General features: G+C 45.4%; 2 protein-coding genes across 7 annotated transcripts in view; one reads left to right on the forward strand and one right to left on the reverse strand.

The window, feature by feature from the left end:
- Window positions 1-274: 274 nt before the first annotated feature.
- Window positions 275-9,362, forward strand: zbtb11 (zinc finger and BTB domain containing 11). The gene is made up of 10 exons (XM_038716667.1): window positions 275-584; window positions 1,226-1,476; window positions 1,567-1,798; window positions 1,883-2,895; window positions 2,997-3,317; window positions 3,409-3,823; window positions 5,167-5,284; window positions 5,365-5,523; window positions 6,443-6,618; window positions 8,132-9,362. The coding sequence occupies exons 1-10, from the start codon at window positions 275-277 to the stop codon at window positions 8,671-8,673; spliced, it is 3,537 nt and encodes a 1,178-aa protein (XP_038572595.1). The 3' UTR covers window positions 8,674-9,362.
- A 50-nt stretch (window positions 9,363-9,412) lies between these two features.
- tp63 (tumor protein p63) overlaps window positions 9,413-18,605 on the reverse strand; it is a 32,196-nt gene continuing 23,003 nt past the window's right edge. For 2 of the 6 annotated variants that reach the window (XM_038716669.1, XM_038716673.1), the window contains 10 exons: window positions 17,452-17,638; window positions 17,232-17,347; window positions 16,080-16,189; window positions 15,856-15,980; window positions 15,538-15,620; window positions 15,321-15,445; window positions 12,539-12,684; window positions 12,029-12,176; window positions 10,997-11,090; window positions 10,602-10,898 (listed from right to left, as the gene is read on the reverse strand). In XM_038716669.1, coding sequence (XP_038572597.1) covers window positions 10,602-10,898; window positions 10,997-11,090; window positions 12,029-12,176; window positions 12,539-12,684; window positions 15,321-15,445; window positions 15,538-15,620; window positions 15,856-15,980; window positions 16,080-16,189; window positions 17,232-17,347; window positions 17,452-17,638 — 1,431 coding nt within the window. Of the gene's footprint in view, window positions 10,899-10,996; window positions 11,091-12,028; window positions 12,177-12,538; window positions 12,685-15,320; window positions 15,446-15,537; window positions 15,621-15,843; window positions 15,981-16,079; window positions 16,190-17,231; window positions 17,348-17,451; window positions 17,639-18,605 lie in introns of all 6 variants that reach the window. The other 4 variants (XM_038716671.1, XM_038716672.1, XM_038716668.1 and 1 more) reach the window with 3 other exon arrangements.

Below are 18,605 nucleotides of genomic sequence, written 5' to 3' on the forward strand. Positions count from 1 at the left end.
TGGATGATGCTCACGACGTGCTTCCGCCAATGCTTACGCAAATTCCGGTTGTGCAGCAGCCATTTTGTCTGTTCGGGCAAGTCTACCCCGACGGTTACGAACTGCAGTTCCACCTTAGGAAACAATTTGAAATGTTGTTGTGGCATCTCTATTTCACGTTATCTACGATCTGAGCGCCGTATAAAATTTATATCACAGTTTTACAAGCCGAAGGGGGCCCTCCTCTTCGAGATAAATCCATCCTTCAGCGTGGAAAACGCGGGTAAGCTGAGACATGTCGTGTGAAGAAAGCTACTTGGCCATCATACGCTATCTGACCGATGAACGGGAGCCATATGCGCCGGGGACGCCTGGCAATACCAAAAGGAAAATACGCAAAGCGGCTACCTGCTACGTTGTGCGAAACGGGACGCTGTTTTATCAGCGTCGACTGAAGGGCCAGAATGATTTCACAGAGCTGGAGGTGGTGCTGCAGGACGGCCGGAGGAAGGAACTTATCAACGAGGTGCACATTACAGAAGGAGGGGAGCACCTCAACCAGCAACTCACCTGGGAGTCCATCTCTCAGAAGTACTGGTGGAGAGGTAAGATGCTGACGCCAAGCCACAGTAGCTACGTGGATATAACGTTACACGGTTAGCTAATCAAATCAACCGGAGAGCCGGTGTAAACATAACGTTACGCCTGTACCAAATGCGCCACCCGTCACATCGACACACAGCTATTCCCTGTCTCCATCTAGCGGCTAGTTAGCATGCTAACCTAAGTGCCACGTTTGGGCTGTCATTCTTTATCGTTATTTGTTCATCTCGGCAGTATTGATAAATCATTGTAAGCAACGTTACGTATAAAGGCCACGAGAAGCTGCTGAAGCAAATTGAAATTACTATGTGAGTGCACGTGAATGCACCACTCTTTTCAAACCGTTTAACGTTACATCTCTACGCACGTTGAGAGGAAGACAGAGTAAGTGCAATTATTATTGTCTAAAAATCACTGGCTTCAGTGCCTCAAATGTTCATATTTTCACAGTAGTCTTCGTCTGCTATGTTAGAAAATTGAATCTCTTTGGGGTTTTGACTGTTAATCAGACAAAACAAGCAGTGTAAAGATGTCATCCTGGGCTCTGGGCAGTTAGGATGGGCAGCCCTAGTTTTAATTGGAGTAGTTTAAAATGATGGCGTTGTCAGTGTGAGTGACGTGTCCTGTTGTTTGACACCCTCAGGTATTCTGAAGCACGTCAAAGACCACATCAGAGAGTGTGCCCAGTGTCAAGGCAGGCGAAGTGCTGATGACGGCTCTGGACCTCGCCTGTTCTCCCGGCCGGCGAGACGCAAGGCGGCTGCCAACGTGAACGATGAGGAGGAGGAGGAAGAGGAGGAAGAAGAGGGAGACGACAGTTTATTCCTCACTGACCCACCTAGTCAACTGAGATCCAAGTTGGCCAAGACCATGGCCAAGCACGAACTGGTCTTTGTATGTTTTCTTTCAGTCCTTTTATCATTATTATTAATAAAGGGTGTGGATGGAGTCTTTCTTGGTGCTTATTGTGTGTGCTCTTTCCAGGTGGACAGCAAGGGTGAGGTGAATCAGTTCCTGCCCAAACACAGTCAAACCATGTTGGACAAACTCAACCAGCAGCGCCTCAGCAATCAGTTCTGTGACATCACCCTGCTGATCGAAGGAGAGGAGTACCGGGCGCACAAAGCTATACTGGCAGCATGCAGCGAATACTTCAATGAGCTCTTTTTCGAGAAGGGGGCTGCCTCCACACATGAAGCCGTGGTCGACCTCTCCGGTGAGCCTTTGCTTTTGTCATTTTCTGTTCAGAGGCGGTTTTGCACGGGTTGCTCAGGTTTGACCTTCATCCTTCTCTCTCCAGGTTTCACCAAAGCCAGCTTCCTCCCGCTGCTGGACTTTGCATACACTTCCTTGCTTACGTTTAATTTCTCCATAATGGCAGACATTGCGAACCTCGCCCGGCATTTGCTGATGACAGAGGTACTGCAGATATGTGAGTCTGTGCATAAGCAGGTGGAGGAGCAGAAGCTGACGGTGTATCAGAGAGGAGACGTGCACACCGTGGTGTCGAGCCAGCCAGCTCCTCAGGAGGGCTTAAAGGATGAGTCTGGTGCCTACATGGTCACCTTAGAGAGCGATGGCAGGGCGGTGGTCACCCACAGTGGTGTAGCTGTAACAGGCGAGACCTTAGCGTATGTTGCACCTCCTGAAGAGGCCTACATCCAGCAGCCGATGACAGTTGTCACTGAAGCTGTCGAGGGAGACAAAGTGCTTCACGGGGAGGCAGGACAAAATGAAACCGTGACTCTGATCACTCACAGTGGACAGGCTGAGCCAGGAGAGACGGTCACTCTTATCTCACGCTGTGCAGAAGGAATGGAAGGCGAGACGATGACTGTGGTCACCCACAGTGGACAGGCCGGAGCCAGCGAGTCTCTCGCCGTGGTGTCGGCCTGCCTGGCGATGGAGCAGCCACAGGTCGCTGAAGCGGGAGCCTTTGTTATAAATGTAGACCCGGACAAAGTGAGCCCGTCAGAGGTCGTCAACCTGGCATCCGCAGCTGCCTCTGAAGCAGTGATGTCGCCTCAGGAGACCGTAGAATCAGCACCTACACCCCAGAAACGTAAACGAGGGCGTCCGGCCAAGGTGAGGAAGGAGGTGGAAGAAGAGGAGTTTGTGCCACTGGAGGAGGAGGACCCCTCTGCTGATGAAAGCCAAGGAGACAAGAAGGAGATGACATCAGATGACCCCAACAAAAGACGACTGAGGCAGCGCTCTATTGCTGAGGGCGGTTATGCGCGTTTACATATGGGACTGGAGGATGAAGAGGAGGGGAAGAAAGGTTCAACCCCGCCACGTGCCTCCACCCCTAAGGTACATTATTACATTTGAATGAAGCATTGTGTATAAATTATTTCTGTCACACGTTTTGTGTGAAACATTGGTCGATATACTGAGCTTAAATGTGTTTTTAGGTGGGTCCGAGGCCAGGCAAGAGAGGAAGACCACCAAAGCAGCCAGTGGAGACTCAAGGTGAAGGACAGTCTGTTTCCGAATTGGGGGCAGAACCGGAGGCCTTCGCGGTGGAGAGCGTGACGGCAGCAGAGCTTAGCACAGACGAGGCTGGGACCGTGGTGGCGGAGCCGGAGACTGGAACCACGCAGGATCAAACCCCAGCAGAGAGCGCTGTCGATGGGGAGCACACATGCTCGGAGTGCGGCATGTCCTTCCAAAGGCGCTACTCTCTCATCATGCACACATTAAAACACGAGAAAGCTCGTGGATACAAGTGCAGCGTAAGTATTAGTGTTGGTCAGCCTGTCACGGCCATTTGTTAATGTTGTATTGGGAAAATGTTGTGACCGGGGCCTTCCTGTGTCCCTGCAGCTGTGTAGCAAGGAGTTCCAGTACGCCGCCTCGCTCCGCGCCCACCTGGCCCGACACAAGCAGCAGAGCAGCCAGCGAGCCCCCATCACCAAACCCTCAGTGGAACAGAGCTCCGACGGCAAGGCGGAAAGCGATTTGGACGAGAAGACTCTGTCGCCGCACACCAAAAGAGAATTTGTTTGCGACATCTGCGGGAAAACCCTACCGAAGCTCTACTCCCTGCGAATCCACATGCTGAATCACACGGGCGTGCGGCCGCACTCCTGCAAGGTCTGCGGCAAGACGTTTGCCCACAAACACAGCCTGAAAATGCACCGAGCGCTGCACGACGTCACCAAACAGTTCCAGTGTGAATACTGTAAGAAGTCTTTTGTGAGCAAGCGGAGCATGGAGGAGCACACCAGCCTTCACACAGGTCAGTGCAGACTGCAGACCCCCTAACCCTCCCTTCCTTATGCTCATCCAAAATCCAAATCCAAATATATTTATTTATATTTATGTATTTGGTGTCTCGTGCCCGGGTTTGAGATCTCTGTCTCTGCCTCTCCAATACAATGGAGGTGAATAGAATTTCTTTGTTGCTGCTCACAGCATAGAAAAATTACACTAAAAAAAAGTATAGGGTGAACTGCAGCGTCCATAACTGCAGTATAAAACTGATTCACTGAATATTGTCCAGGTCTTATTCTATGAATTATCCTGTGAGGATCAGAGACTTTGGACAACTTATTGGTATTGTTACAACGGCTGAGTAACAACGGCTTCAGGTCCTGAGGCCTGTACTACAAAGCGAGGTAACTGGCTTATCCAGGTATCTTCAGTAGAAACTTTGTGACGTCCCAATTAACCCGTACTACAAAAGGTGGATAAGATTTACCCGAGGTACGCTGCATCTCTGAACTGCTCCGAGCAGGTTATCTTTGTGGTTTACTCGAGGTTACCTTGTAAACATGAATAGGCTATTAAAAGTGCAGGGTTGTAGCTAAAATACCCTGAGAATAAAGAAAAAAACTTCACTGTTGTTTTCTTCTGAACAGGCCCAATTCCCAACATTGTCTCTAAAGTCCAGATGAATATGACGATATGGTGATTGTGTGTTAAAATCAGGAGGATTTCCTAATTTTTTACTTGTAGATTTGTGCCTTTTAAATCTGAGTTTTTTCCTCTGATGATTACCCCTCTCCCCCCGCTCCAATTTTTAAAAAACGTGCTGTGGCCCTAATACGTAGTTGTATCTTACACCTCAATCAAAGTCCATAAGAAAAAAAAATGGAGAATTAAAACAAGAACACTGTCCATTATTTACTTAATGCGCTGCCAACAAGCCTCGTAGTATAGGCCTTTGTTGTTTTTGATCAGCAGATGTGGTGTTTTCAGTAGTCGTATCAGGGGACTTGAAACAATTATTAAAAAATAATAATAGTACATTTTCATTACCATGTCATCAGAGCAGCGCTGTAGTGTGGCAGATAAAGAAAGTAGTTAAAGTCAGATAGTAAAACATGTTGTAAACAAAGTCCATGACTTTGCGGTGTGTGTGTGTGTGTGTGGTAAGCAGAATACATCTTTAACACATTTAACATCCTTTAACATTAAGACATTATGGTTCTTGAGTAAAACAGGTGTTTTTTTTCCCCCTGAGGAGGAAGGCATACTGTCGATACGAGATGAGAACATTGGTGAATACAAGTTCTCTTAAATCTCTTGCACAAAACATTTGAACTAATCTGTTCTTGTGGCTGTTCTCACCACACACAGGCGAATCAAAGTACCTATGCAACACCTGTGGAGCAACTTTCTACCGAGCCTCAGCTCTGAGCAAACACCTGAAGAAGCACCAGCCCAAACCTGACGTCCGTCCGTTTGCTTGTGCTCAGTGAGTAACTGTCCATCTTTTACTGACTCAAGGCGTGTTTCGAGATGACGTTTTAACGTATGTACTTATGTTACCTGCAGCTGTGATAAGAGGTTCTATGAAGCAAAAGATCTCCAGCAGCACATGAACAAGCACATGGGCCTCAAGCCGTTCCAGTGCCAGGTGTGTGGAAAATGCTACAGCTGGAAGAAGGACTGGTACTCCCATGTCAAGTCCCACAGCGTGGCGGAGCCGTTTAAGTAAGTGTAAGGCTGCGTTCAGACTGCAGGCCAATGTGACCCAAATCTGATTTTTTTTGCCCAGATGTGACTCAGATCCGATCTTTTTATGGCAGTGTGAACAGGCCAAGTCACGTGGAATCTGATCTTTTCACATTGGGATTTGAGCCACTTTCATATGTGGTCCAAATCCGATACAGATCGGATCTTTTTAAATGCGACCTGAGTCTGGACACTCGGGTCGGAATTGATGCAGCTTTGACATCACTGTTGAGCAGCTGTTGTCAAAGCCGTGGTGAAGGAATAATCTCCACAAAAAGCCATCATACATGTGGCTCTCTTTCTTCTCTACCTTGCTATCTTCTGCTCACAAATTCCCTTTCTTACACTTAAGGCATCTAATCCACCGGACCGCGAGCACTCTTCTGAGTTACGTACATGCTACTTGTCCGAGTGGACGCAGTAGAGCGAGAGAGAGAGAGAGAGAGAGGGAGGGAGTGAGTTGTGGGGCAGTCGCGTTGTACAGCGCCAGAAACTGTAATGAAAAGAACAGAAAGTTGTGAACACTGTGAGAGGACAAAAAAAAAACAGTCTACCGTGAGAATCGGGAGGGTTAGTAAGTAGGGGTCACCCGAAGCTAACTTCTGTGGCTCCTTGTTTACTTCTGTACAACAGTGTGCTGCTGCGTGTGACATCGTATTCTTCTGTGCATGCGGGTCACTTTCGGGCCGTGAAGAGTTCACACTGGAGTCTGAAATGGGCCACATTTAAACAATAATGTGAACTGTCAAAAATCAGATCTGAGAAAAAATTGGAATTGAGCATTAAGGCCTGCAGTCTGAACGTAGCCTAACAGTTGTGTTTGTGTTAACATGATGTGCACAGCATCTCTGTTTGGCAGCTGGGATCTGCATCAACCACGTGTTGTTTGTCTCCTCAGGTGTAATGTGTGTGGGAAGGAGTTCTTTGAGAAAGCTCTGTTCAGGAGGCACGTGAAGAAAGCCACGCACGGGAAGAAGGGTCGAGTGAAGCAGAACCTGGAGAGGGAGTGTGAGCAGTGTGGAAGAAAGTTCACTCAGCTCCGAGAGTACAGACGCCATGTCAACAACCACCAGGGTAAAAGCTTGTGCAGACTACACAACTGCCGATGGCCCGTGCTGTTCACACTACACAAACCACGTTTTTTTCAAGAAAACACACATGAAATATGAAATGGGGAAATGACGTGAAACTACACACAAAACAGCTGTTTGTTATTATAAAGCAGGTTTTTTCCTGCAAAGAGAAATTTTTGGCGCTCGCCAAAATGATCAGAATTGAAGCTTTTCAAATATTCCTAACTCCTAATGTGTTTTAATAGCCATTAATCAAACTTCTCTGTCCTCTCCGTATCAGGTTCACTAGGCACTACTACCTGTTGCGTTCTCTCCTGACTGCTAATCTCCGCAGGGAGATCGGGTTCCGTTCCTGCAGCTATGTGCATAGCTGTTTGTAAAAGTTACTTTTCGTGAACCGACCAATCACAGCCAGGAGGAGGTGGGACATTAAAAAAGGCTGAGTCACTACATCAAACTTTAGAAATGTTGAACTTGTTGTTCTGTATGCACGGTTTTTATTATTGACGAGTTGGTGCTTTGCATAAACAAATGAGAGACTAACCACCTTGTAGAGCATTTTTCTTGTGCAATAATTAAATGACTGAAAACAACCCACAAAATGTAACTTCTGTTTTGTCCAACTAGCATTAATATTAGGCTGCTAATGGTAAGCTATAGTAGCCTGTACCATTATCTGAAATTATAATGAATACACAAACATTAGCACAAATCAAACCTTAACCACAGTGGTGCAGGCTAATATCACAGAAGGGTTTGATTTGTGAAAAAAGCTGAATCTCAACTAATAAACTATCTGTAGACAAATTATCCAAATCAAGTGTAAACTGTAAATATATTACATATTTATATTATACTAACAATTATACTTGACTTTTATTACCTTTACTCCTCCAGGTTGCGGATATATTTTGTTTATCAAATGGTCAGAAATAACAAAATGTATAGATTTTGGTCATAAGGTAACTCATTGCCTTTACTGTACGCATACTGATCATGCTTACTGTCACGTGAAGTCACCCCCCAAAGGCCCCTTCTGAGCCAGGAAAAACCCTGTGGAGATACCAGTTATAAAGACAAAGAATCTGGATGAAAGGATGGATCAGCACACGCAGGTAGCAGGGATCATCTGAGCTACAGAGAGAGCTGGAGGGGAGTAAAAAGTGTTTTGCAGTGAAAAGAAAAGGTATCTGCCTGCTCTCATTGGCTGGATGTGGATGTCGAGTCGGCCTCCAGATATTTGGCACGCTAGATATCTGGCCAGCGTCTGCAATGTGTCGGGGAGCAGTTTTGATGCGTCGTTGAGTAGCTCACACATAACGACTGGCGACCGCCGATCGATTGCTGATTTACCGCTGATCACAGCCTGACGGTCGCCGAGCTCACCGACCGGCAAATCGGGCATAAAATCGTGTAGTGTGAACTAGGCTTAAGAGTCTGAATCCTGGTGCAGTGCTGTGTTTGTGGAAGTTCATTTATATGATTTTTTTCTCTCCCCACCCCTTCTCTTCCAGGAGTGAAACCTTTTGAATGTCTGACTTGTGGTGTTGCCTGGGCCGACGCTCGTTCTCTCAAGCGTCACGTCCGCACGCACACAGGAGAGCGACCGTACGTATGCCCCATGTGCCAGGAGGCCCACATTGATGCACGCACTCTGCGCAAACACATGGCCCGGTACCACGTGGACAACCTTCCCGGGAAGATCATGCTGGAGAAGGACACCCTCCAGTTCCACAACCAGGGCACCCAGGTGGAGCACGCAGTCAGCATCCTGGCGTCCGAGCTGCCTCCTGAGCTCCGGCCGGCCCAGCAGCCGCCCTCAGAGGAGATAGAGACGGTGCTGATCACAGAGGAGACGGTGGAGGCCATGCAGGCTGTTGAGGCTGCTGAGGCCGCTGGCGACGGCTCTGTGGCGACGCTCTCCGATCAGGGCATCATGCAGGTCGTGAACTACGTCCTGGCCCAGCAGGCCCTCACAGGGGGCAAGCTCGAGGAAACACCTGAGGTGCTTCAGACCATGGAGGTGGAGGTCGCTCACGTGGCCGAGGTCGAGTAACTCAGTGCCAGACGACAGGATTCCCACACAGACTTATCACATTGTTCCTCAGTCTGTATAAAATGTACCAGAATGTAAAAAGTGGACTATTTTTTAGAGAATGTAAATACCGCAAATGGACCATGAGTGGAGCGTTCGCTGTCTGTTCAGCCCAGAACTGTGTTGTATGAATTGTGCACACACGTTCACATTTCTCTGTTGTATGTAAATAGCTTGATTTACGGTAACAACATTAATTGATGAGTTACAAATTTGACACTCAGGAGAAATAAAGGTAGAAGTGAATACAGCACTTCACTTCTTCACCTTATTGCTTTTGTTGCTGACAGAAAAGCTGTGAGATTTCTCTGTAGCACACTTTTGCTACTCCAGTCATCCTGGCTGTGGGTTTTCCCCCCTAGTGTCAGCTTGAAGGATGAGAAAATGAATAAATGTCTCCATTTGTTGGTCATCTCACCGTCATCGCCATAGTTGCATGCTTGTAGGAACATATTCCTTTTCACTCAAAGGTACTTTAGAAGTTGCAATGCCAACTACTTTAAATTATGAGCAGGTCAACATTTAGACGACTTCAGTAGGAATGTAATACATTTGAGATTGAGTTCAACCTTCCAATCAAAATCAAATCTACTTTCATACACATACAATGTTCAGTAATGTCTAATAAAATGCAGTGTTTAACTGTAAAAAGGAGTTCGTATTTCAGTGAAGCCACTTAAAATAATTTGACACAAAGGAGTATTAACATGCAATACAGCAAGTATGGATATTTATTTCAGATTTATATCAAAATACCCACAGTATATTGCAACATATTTACAATACATACAATACAAAAAATATGAAAATGCAGATGGTGTCTGCTTCTAACAATGCTGGCTACTTGAAACAACGTTGAACATGGGCTAGTGTAGGCTACACGCATACTGTGTGCACGCTTTTGAATGAATACAGACATTGTTCTTATTATTCTATTCACATCAGTATGCTTTGTTCCATGATGATGAAATAATGCATTTTCTTTAGGGAGACTTTCAAGATGAGAACTATACAAATTTATATACATTTAAATCATAGGTTTTGGCCAGTTATCAAATGAAATAAACCTCTACCAAAACATGGTTCATGAGTAGAAAAAATACTTGTACTAGGCATCCACTGCAAGAGTAAAAGCCCGCTCTTAAAATGCAATCACAACCACTTGCGCACAGCAGTAAGACAAGAACAACAAACAAAACGACATCAGTCATCATATTATTTTACTGTAAAACACAGGGTCAAGAGCATTAGGCCTATATATGGCTACATCAAATGAATGACCATCTGTCACTTAAACACGCATACTTCACAAGCTGACACATAAGGGCAATGTATTGGTCTCAAAACAGACATGAAGCAAAATATAGAAGTACAGCAGAAAAACTAATTGCCCATCAATTGACATAATACTTCTGACAGGAAATGTTTGAAATGTATACAATCAATGCTTACTTCTGCCACAGACGAAAACCAGTGTACTCGACTAACTTGTACAACCACAATGGTGAAAACTTAGAAGTCTATTACAAATTGAAATACACTTTTGCTATGGCCCATAGCAGAAATATAAGCCCTAATAAGCCCTCTAATGCAAGCTTTGTTTCCAGTCATGCTTTAACATGGGAATGAATCATGAACACTTAAAAACTCAAAGCATTCTAGAAATCCTCAGCATTTCTTAAGTGCTCTCAAGAAATTACAACATAATAAAATGCACCGTTTATTTCTCCTCAGTGATAAGAACCAGAACAATGAAAATAAGTGCATTTCTATTTGAATATGTAGTTTGTTCTCAGCAGTATTTGCACTAATACCAGGTTTTCAAATGAAATGTTCCAACTGAAGGCGTGAAATGAGAAATGGGAACATTGAGAAGGAGACGGGTCGTCTCACTCTCCCTCCTCCTTGATGCGCTGCTGTTTGTTGCGGCGAGAATCCAGGTCGAAGGAGAAGTCGGACCACTCATCGCGCGGTGGGAAGGAGATGGTCTGGCGTAGGGTGAAGCGCACAGCGTCAATGACGCGTTCTCCTCGGGCCTCTGAGGAGCCCACGCTGACGGTGGAGGCCCCGCTGGTGGTGCGCACTATGTGGGGAGGTGGGGAAAAATCCATGGCCTGACGGTGTTCCATGATGCCCTTCCAGATGATGTGCTGGTACTCCGCAGGGATCTTCAGCCTGGACAGGTCCTAATGGTCATTACACAGGGGAGCGTTAGTATTCGCAGGGGGAGCCACTCTTCTCTCTAACCCATCAAATGATTGGTGTGGGATAGGCAAGGGCTCACCTCCATGTTATAGTTCTCAATCTGGTAGATGTTGGTTAGGCCTTGTGCTGTGAAGTAGTCCAAGCAGCCTGTGCAGCCCAGCCGTATAAGGAAGCTGTGGGAGGAACAGAGGAGGAGAGTTTCAAACTGTTGTCCCCTATTTAAATGTTCATGTAGTTGATTTGACAAAACATACTGGCTCTGGGTATCTGTGGTTATCAGGAGGCTTTGCAAGGCCTGCTTTAATACTGATTTAATCAAAAGTTCAGACTCAAGTCATCCAATCTGTCCTCTGCTTAATATGCTGAACATTACAAAGTGAATTCATTAAAAAAAGTTATGGGGATCAAGGTTGGTTGGTGGCACATGATGACTGCGGTGAGAAGAAAATGAACCCCTCAAAATGACTTGTTTAAATGTATTTGAGACACAATTTCTTTTATACCTTTTTTCCTGGCATTTCAAGGCTTGAAAATTTCTGAATTTGAACACTTGTGTTCTCTCAGTGCTTTTTATTTATGGTTGCTGAGCAACGTTGAGATCAGATATACATCAAAACAGCACTAACAAACATCACATTATTTATACTAAAGACGCTTTTCAGGCCCCTGTGTATATGTATATAAGGTGATGTTTGTAATGTTTTGTGCCAGATGCAGACCTGATTGAAATGTTGCACAAACGTCGTTGTGGGATTAAAGATCCATGTGCCGATTCTACGTTTTGCCTCCTGTTTGGTCCAGCACCTACTGTGGAGATGTTTAGGAGGTGCATACTTGTGAAGCTAAATACACTCTAACTTCCCGGGGCGAGGCAAAAGGAGACGGGGCCCTTGCACTCAGGGCTCCTTGAACAACCTCTCAGAGGAGATCGGGCAAGCTAGCTCTGATTTGCATTCGTTGTTTTAGTTTCAAGAGTTACTTGAACCTTTTTTTCAATCGTGTTGTTTTTGAGAAGTGCGATAAATGAAGCTATTATTACTTTTATAAATTTCAAAATGAACTCAGGAAAGGAAAAGATGTCGATGTGTTCCACTGTGGATTGATGAGGTACCTGGAGATGCTGCTGTCCATTGGGTATGGAGGAGGGGGAGTACAGTGGGAGGAAGGCACCAAGGGTAGCTGTGGCTGCAGTGCGTGTGTGGGGCTCAGTGGGCTCATGTCAGCGTTCATGGGGATGTGAGTGCCCATCAAAGGAGTCACTGCAGAGACAAAAGAAGAAGCTACTGTGAGCTTTACTGCACTGCTCTGGGATGTACAGATTACGTAACGTCAACTGAAACACACGGGGGGTGCATGCAGAGGTTACTCTCAACATGACACATAATGCATCACAACAGGTCCTGCAGAAGAGTCTCACAGGGATCACATTCTTTTTGGGGGGGGGGGGGGGCTGAGAGGTGTTCAGGTCCCCTCCTGCCTGCCCGGACATGCTGTCTTTATAAGTTTAAAATAAGCCCAGGAGGGACAGGACAACGAGTGGGGGCGTAGGAGGGCGGTGGGGGGTGGGAGGCGACTACGGCCTGAGATAGACGGGAAGAGAAAAACAAAGGGGCACACTTACTGTCAGTCAGGCCTCCAGACATGCTGGATGGGGTGAGTGTGTTACGCTGCTGGGGGTTCATGAGCTGGCTGACAGAGGGCAGCTTGTTGACTTTTCCGTGAGTAGGGGAGCAGGAGCCGTAGGAGGGCTGAGACGGCATTGAAGTCCTGGAAAGAGGAGGTTATAATCAGCGTTCAGCAGCGCTCACAGTTCATGACTAAGGCCTGGTCAGTATTGTCCTTTCATGGAAACAATAATGACAACATGAACAAGTTTATTACTCTGATTAAACGTAGCATTTCATATTTCATATTACAGTGACTAAATGTAACTTTTGGGCCCACAGGGAGGGCCACATGTTTCAATAATAAAACAGAGCAGTAAATGCAAAAGGACAGCAACAAGTTCAAGCAACAACAAAAAAAAGCCATTTATTATGTTCTGACAGACAAAAGTGCAGCAGCAACCAAAACCAAACTGTTTCAAACAGACTGGTCACAGAACAAATGTTCACATCTGCACTTTCCTCTGTTCAAAGACATTTCTTTGAGGAAAGTTGAAAACAAAACACGCAAACTGTCCTGCAGTGACTTTATAAAACATGACCAGCATTAGCAAAAAAAAGTTCTCTCAATAATAAAGTCTCTCCCCCGCCCCCAAAACCCAAAAGATAGATTTTGTGAGTCCAGCTCTCATGACGACGCGGAGGCAATAAACACAAAACAAGTCAAGGATAGAGAAAAAGACAGTTAAGCTTGGTTCCTGTCCAACTTCAGCCATCACGAAAGGCTGAATGGGATGAACGTTTCACAAACTATGCAACAGATAAATACTGTTACATTAATCAGGGATGACCTGAACAAAGTGAGGATCATCCCAATATAAAACATCCTTTTCATGGACAAAAATAACGCATGCAAATCATTCTACAAATTATAATCTATGAATTTCAACGGCCACTTCAGTAGAGCCAGTAGGATAAACGAAGCGTGTGTCCAGCATGTAGTGCTACAGCCTACATGTCGTGTTACTGCAGATAACGGCTGAATAAAATGTGATATTCCATGATCTTGCAACAGATCTTAAAAACACAAAGTTTCAGTGTGACATCCTCAGTGCAGAATCCCAGGAAAGGCAGAAAGGGGGGAGATGAGGAAAATCAAAGTTGATAAAAAGGAGACAGAGAGGAGGTCCGTGTAACTCGGGATGAGGAGGAGGAGGAGGAATGTGGGGCAGAGTTTCAGGAGGAGCTGCAGCGCCGCCTCTGCTCTCCCGCAGGCTCCACGAGCTGGCTACCAAGGCGGGTTTTTATCAGACTGCAGGGAGGAACCAGAAAGAAAAGAGAGAGCAGAAATAAGGGCTCACTGACAGAGGAGGAGAGGAGTGACCCCAGAGAGGCCCAGAGGTTCAGAAAAGTTCAAAATGAAGAAGAGATACACAAAAAGAACTGCTTAAAGTGTGTGTGTGTGACGGAGGGCTGTAACTTTATCACAACATCAAACTTCTGCACTAATGACACTGTCCAGAAGATGGCAGTCTACAAACACAGATCACAGGTGTGTGTGGACTGCTATTTCTTAGTATTTACACAGTGGAGAAGAAAAAAAGGCCTGAAACATTTGCTGTGGACAGAACCTTTTATTTCAAAGGCTGCGAGGGAAACATTGTAGGAGGTGTAAATTACACAAGACAGTAACGAGGATTGTAGGAATATACACAGAAAGCTAAGAGAAACACGCATGATAACCAAAATAAAGAAGGGCAAATACACCAACACATTTTCCCTTCTAATATTCAGATTTTAAATAAATTATGAATATAGAACCTAATATGTTCAGCAAATCCACAAAAAGCTGAGTGCATCTTGGCTTTGTTCAATGTCTGTCTGATCACGCATTTACCAATATTTTATGGCCTGACAGCAACAGGTAGTCAGCAACAAACAAAAGTAAAGTAAAACCCAGCAAATGCACGCATTATCTCACTGTGAGGCTGTCTGCAAGTCTCTTAATGGGAAACTATAACATAAGCAATAATTAACATCAGAGGGCTGTCAAACTATCATTTACACCCATCTCCCTCTTTTCTATAGCTTCTACTGAAATGGGCGTGGACGAGGAAAAGTGTGTGAGAACATGTGTGTCGGAGACAGTTTTAATTATGCTCAGGTGGATAGATGAGGCCGAGGCACGGATTTTGTTGGGTGCTGTTGTGCAAACCTGGCAAAGCACCCAAAGGCGTTACCATGAATCTTTGGAAGCTTCTCCTTCACAAAGCATAGCCAGGTACATTTGTCACGATTCATCAGCTTTGGCTCATGTCCCATGAGAGAGGAAGAAAAAAAAAACTGCTTTACTAATGCAAGGCTCACCCTCCAAGCTGCCAGCGTTGAGCAAGTTCTAGGTAAACTCTCCGCTGCTGGGAAACACTGAATACTACCCATTTTTGAGCAATTATTATCAGCTTTGACTCGATAGCTGCGATGCTTCAGCAGCAGCAATAAATAGAATCACAAAATCTCATGCATAGCCTTTATCAGTGCAATCCACTTTTCCAGAAACAAGTCAGTCGTGTTAAGTCAGTTAAATCACTGCAGTCTATTCAAAACCAAAAACAAAAACAAAGCTCTGTTCAAGCAAACGAGCAATCCGTAAGAAGGAGGAAAGGGTGTGTAGCTAAAAAAAACAGCACAAGGAAAACTAGAATTGGAGGGTGAACCTTGCAAGGACCGCAGGTCTGTCTCTCATAATGAGCCCGAGAACAAATGAGCATTCCTCTATTATGAATCTGAACAGGTACTCACTGTTTCTGAAGGAGATTCTGCTGCTGCTGCCTGTACGACTCTATAGTGTGCTGCGGCAGAAACTGCATGAGTTCCAGAGACTCTTTGATTTTTACCAAAATCTCATAAATTTCACGGCCTTTGATCTGTAAGGAAAAAAGAAATACAATGGTCAGTAAGCAGCTCGGATGCACTCCTCATAAAGTTTTAACGCAATTTCGCTGAAAGTAAAACTTACAGGCAAACAAAAAACCTCCTCGTCTGTAGATCTTCTCTTCTTGATGGTGGACATCTGTATGCCATGGGAGACCTGGCGGAAGGCTGAAAAGAGGACAGTCAAGTGTGAGTTTACCACTGGCCATGTGCTGAACAGTTCGCCTAAGCCAGAGAAGGAGAGGAAACAAGCGAGTGAAAGAAGGTGGCGGAGTTTAGCAGCCTTCACAAAGTGTGTTAGCGAGTGCAGCGGCTGAGGGTCCTGGACCCCGGCAGCACGTCAGGTAAGACCAAAGCTTGTTAGCCCGTCACCAGCCCCGGCCCTACTTACGGCGCTTCATACCGTCATTGCCCTTTGTGGCGTCCGTTACGTGCTGCTTGCGGATGCTGTCCTCGTCTGCCTTCCTGTCTCGGCCCGGGCAGGCGCAGATCCTGGCCTCGAAGCACCGGCGGCCTAATACCTGACCACTGGGAGAAGACAGGGACACAGCGGGTCAGAAACAATCCACAGCTGAACTGGAGGCCTGACAGGCGAACACTGAGGATGACAACGACTGTCTCTCTTACTCTCTGGTTTCCAGAGTGACGATGATAAGAATTGGGCGTCTGTTCATTCCGCCCACGCAGCTCGAGTTGCACATGAAGTTGTACAAAATAGTGGTAAACTCTGTCCCCACCTGAGAAAGGAGAAGGACACCGACGGTGAGTGACATCACTGGGTGACAGAAAGACACAAACAAAAGAAATGATTTCTTCTTGAAATGAGGTTAAAACAGGAAACTGGAGGCTGCATTTGCATGCACAGACACAACCTGGTCAATGTAAAACCTGCAAACACTAGAAGAATTCTCTGCACCCACTTCACTATTGTTGAAATGAGGGTTGAATTTTCACATATTGTTGAATTTTCATTATCTATTTCAGTTTCAGCTTTAAAATCCCTTTGGGTTGAATGATGGGAGACACATTCCTCCACACTGCTGTGAATGTCATGAGGGACACATGTCAAAGCTCTACTAGAAACATGGCCAAGAAACCAGGTTCCCCTGCAGACCTCTGACTGTAGAAAGTTATTGTTATTTACAAATTTGTTTTTTATTTTTTTAATGGGTGAGTTTTTCTTTCATCACACATATTTAAAATATCCAAAGACTAATGATTTCAGCCAAGGACAACTCAAGATTTTGCCTACCTAAAATCCAAAACCAATTATAGACAAATAGAATTATCATTAGTGAGTGTAAAACAGATTCATCGCTCTGATTCATGTGTGTGTGCTTATTAATTTAATCATGTTCTTCTCACCTCATTCCTGATAGAATTAAAAAGTTATAGGCTAAAAAGGATGAAACCATATTTGTAACTACAAGCGATGCTTCCTTTCTAAAGAATAGCTGAAGCTCTAAAGGAGGTGCTTGACCTAGCTCATGCGACATGCTTTTAAATTACCTATCATAACTTGCAATATGAACCCACATGGGTTTAAAATGGCAGAATAAAAAAAACTGTTTCCTTCTGAGGCCTGCACTGCGATGAACTAGTGTTGATACTGAGGGGCTTCAGGGGACAGCAGTTGCTGCGTGTCAGGACTGAGTGGCTGGACATGAGAGCCCAGGCTCTCAGAAGTCTGTCACTGCTCTGTCAGAGTCAGGCTGAGGTGGTGAGGCGTCGCTGACAGGGCATTCAGCCGGCCTCGCTCCACGATGACGGACAGCTCACCTGGGGAGGTTCGTAAGGAACTAACACGCTCTGCCTTCCAGTGATGGTGTCCTCCACGTACTGGGCGTGGTTGTTACCCTCCACACGGATCAGATGGCTCGGTGGAGCTATCTGACCTGGAAGCAACACGAGTGGTGTCATTAAATGGCGACAGCAAAGAATGATTACTGAAGTAAAACATGGGAGACAGTTTGCTGTTTAATAAATCAAAAGGACTGACCGTCGTTGAACTCGCGGCTCAGCTCGTGGTTCGGGCAGCGTTTCACCACTTCGGTCACATGTTCGGCTTTCTTGTAAACAGGCATGGCTCTGATGACAGCGCCCTGTGGTGGGGTGGTCAGGACTTTGATCTGGATGGGACATGTCTTGGCAATTTGGCAGTATAACTTCTTGAGTTCTGTTGAGTACTGGAAGTGAGAAAAAACAAGACAAAAGAGCAAAAAGATTTATAAAACTGTGCAGATAAATATTTGCTAAGAAACATTCATAAGCAAACCGTTTTGAGTCTTCAAACTATTTTTGCCTAAATTTTAAAAGCCCAGATTGAACTCTGTAACACCTGTTGTCTGGACTGTGGACTTCTGGTTTCCCCTGAAGCAAAAAGGGTTAAAGACAACACTGTGATTATGACCTACTTAAATAAACACACACACAAGTTTTGGTGCTAGAAGTGTGTATTGGGCAACCTCAAAGATGTCTCACAGAGAGCCTCTGGGACTTCCGAAGAGCGCCATAAAATGGACCCCTCCAGCAGCAATTAAAGTGGGCCTGGCTTTCATCTTCAAGGGAGGAGTATTCTGCTAAAGCATCTGATGGCCACTCATCATACAGAACAGGGCTTCTAAAGAGGCTGGCAAGCCAACGCTACGCAAGGTTGGGTGCAGTTTTCCTCGTGGGTTTGGATGAAAATGACTCAGTTTGAGCTCTGAGTACAGGATTGAAGGAGTCATCACAGCAGTTACAGAAGATCCATCTGGTGCCAAAATGTGATGGTTGCTCACACAAACTGGCCCACTTTCAAGTTTGTAAGCCAGGAGTCATGAATAATGGATGTACCTTGATCCCTGGCACTGTTAGAATTGATAACCAGTAAGCCATCAGAAAGACTGAATTGTTACTAATAGGCATAACCCAACTGTGTAAACAAACCATTCAAATCACTGCTGTGTAAGCACAGCTTTAAATCCTCTCTGTGAGGGAGACATTGGGTGGGGGTGGAGGGCAATATTTCCCTGTCAGATTCATTTCTGAGAGAAGAAAAAAAGTGAACATTGTGGAAACCGCTTGGGGCTGTGTTCGAGAACAATGCAACATAAAATTCCACCTTTATTAAGTGTGGTTTTCCAAAGAAAAAGGAGCTCATCCCAGTACCCG

Source organism: Micropterus salmoides, unplaced genomic scaffold (assembly GCF_014851395.1).
Source record: "Micropterus salmoides isolate LMB-PRFRI ecotype aquatic unplaced genomic scaffold, ASM1485139v1 Ms_hic_scaffold_13, whole genome shotgun sequence".
Classification (NCBI taxonomy): Eukaryota; Metazoa; Chordata; class Actinopteri; order Centrarchiformes; family Centrarchidae; genus Micropterus; species Micropterus salmoides.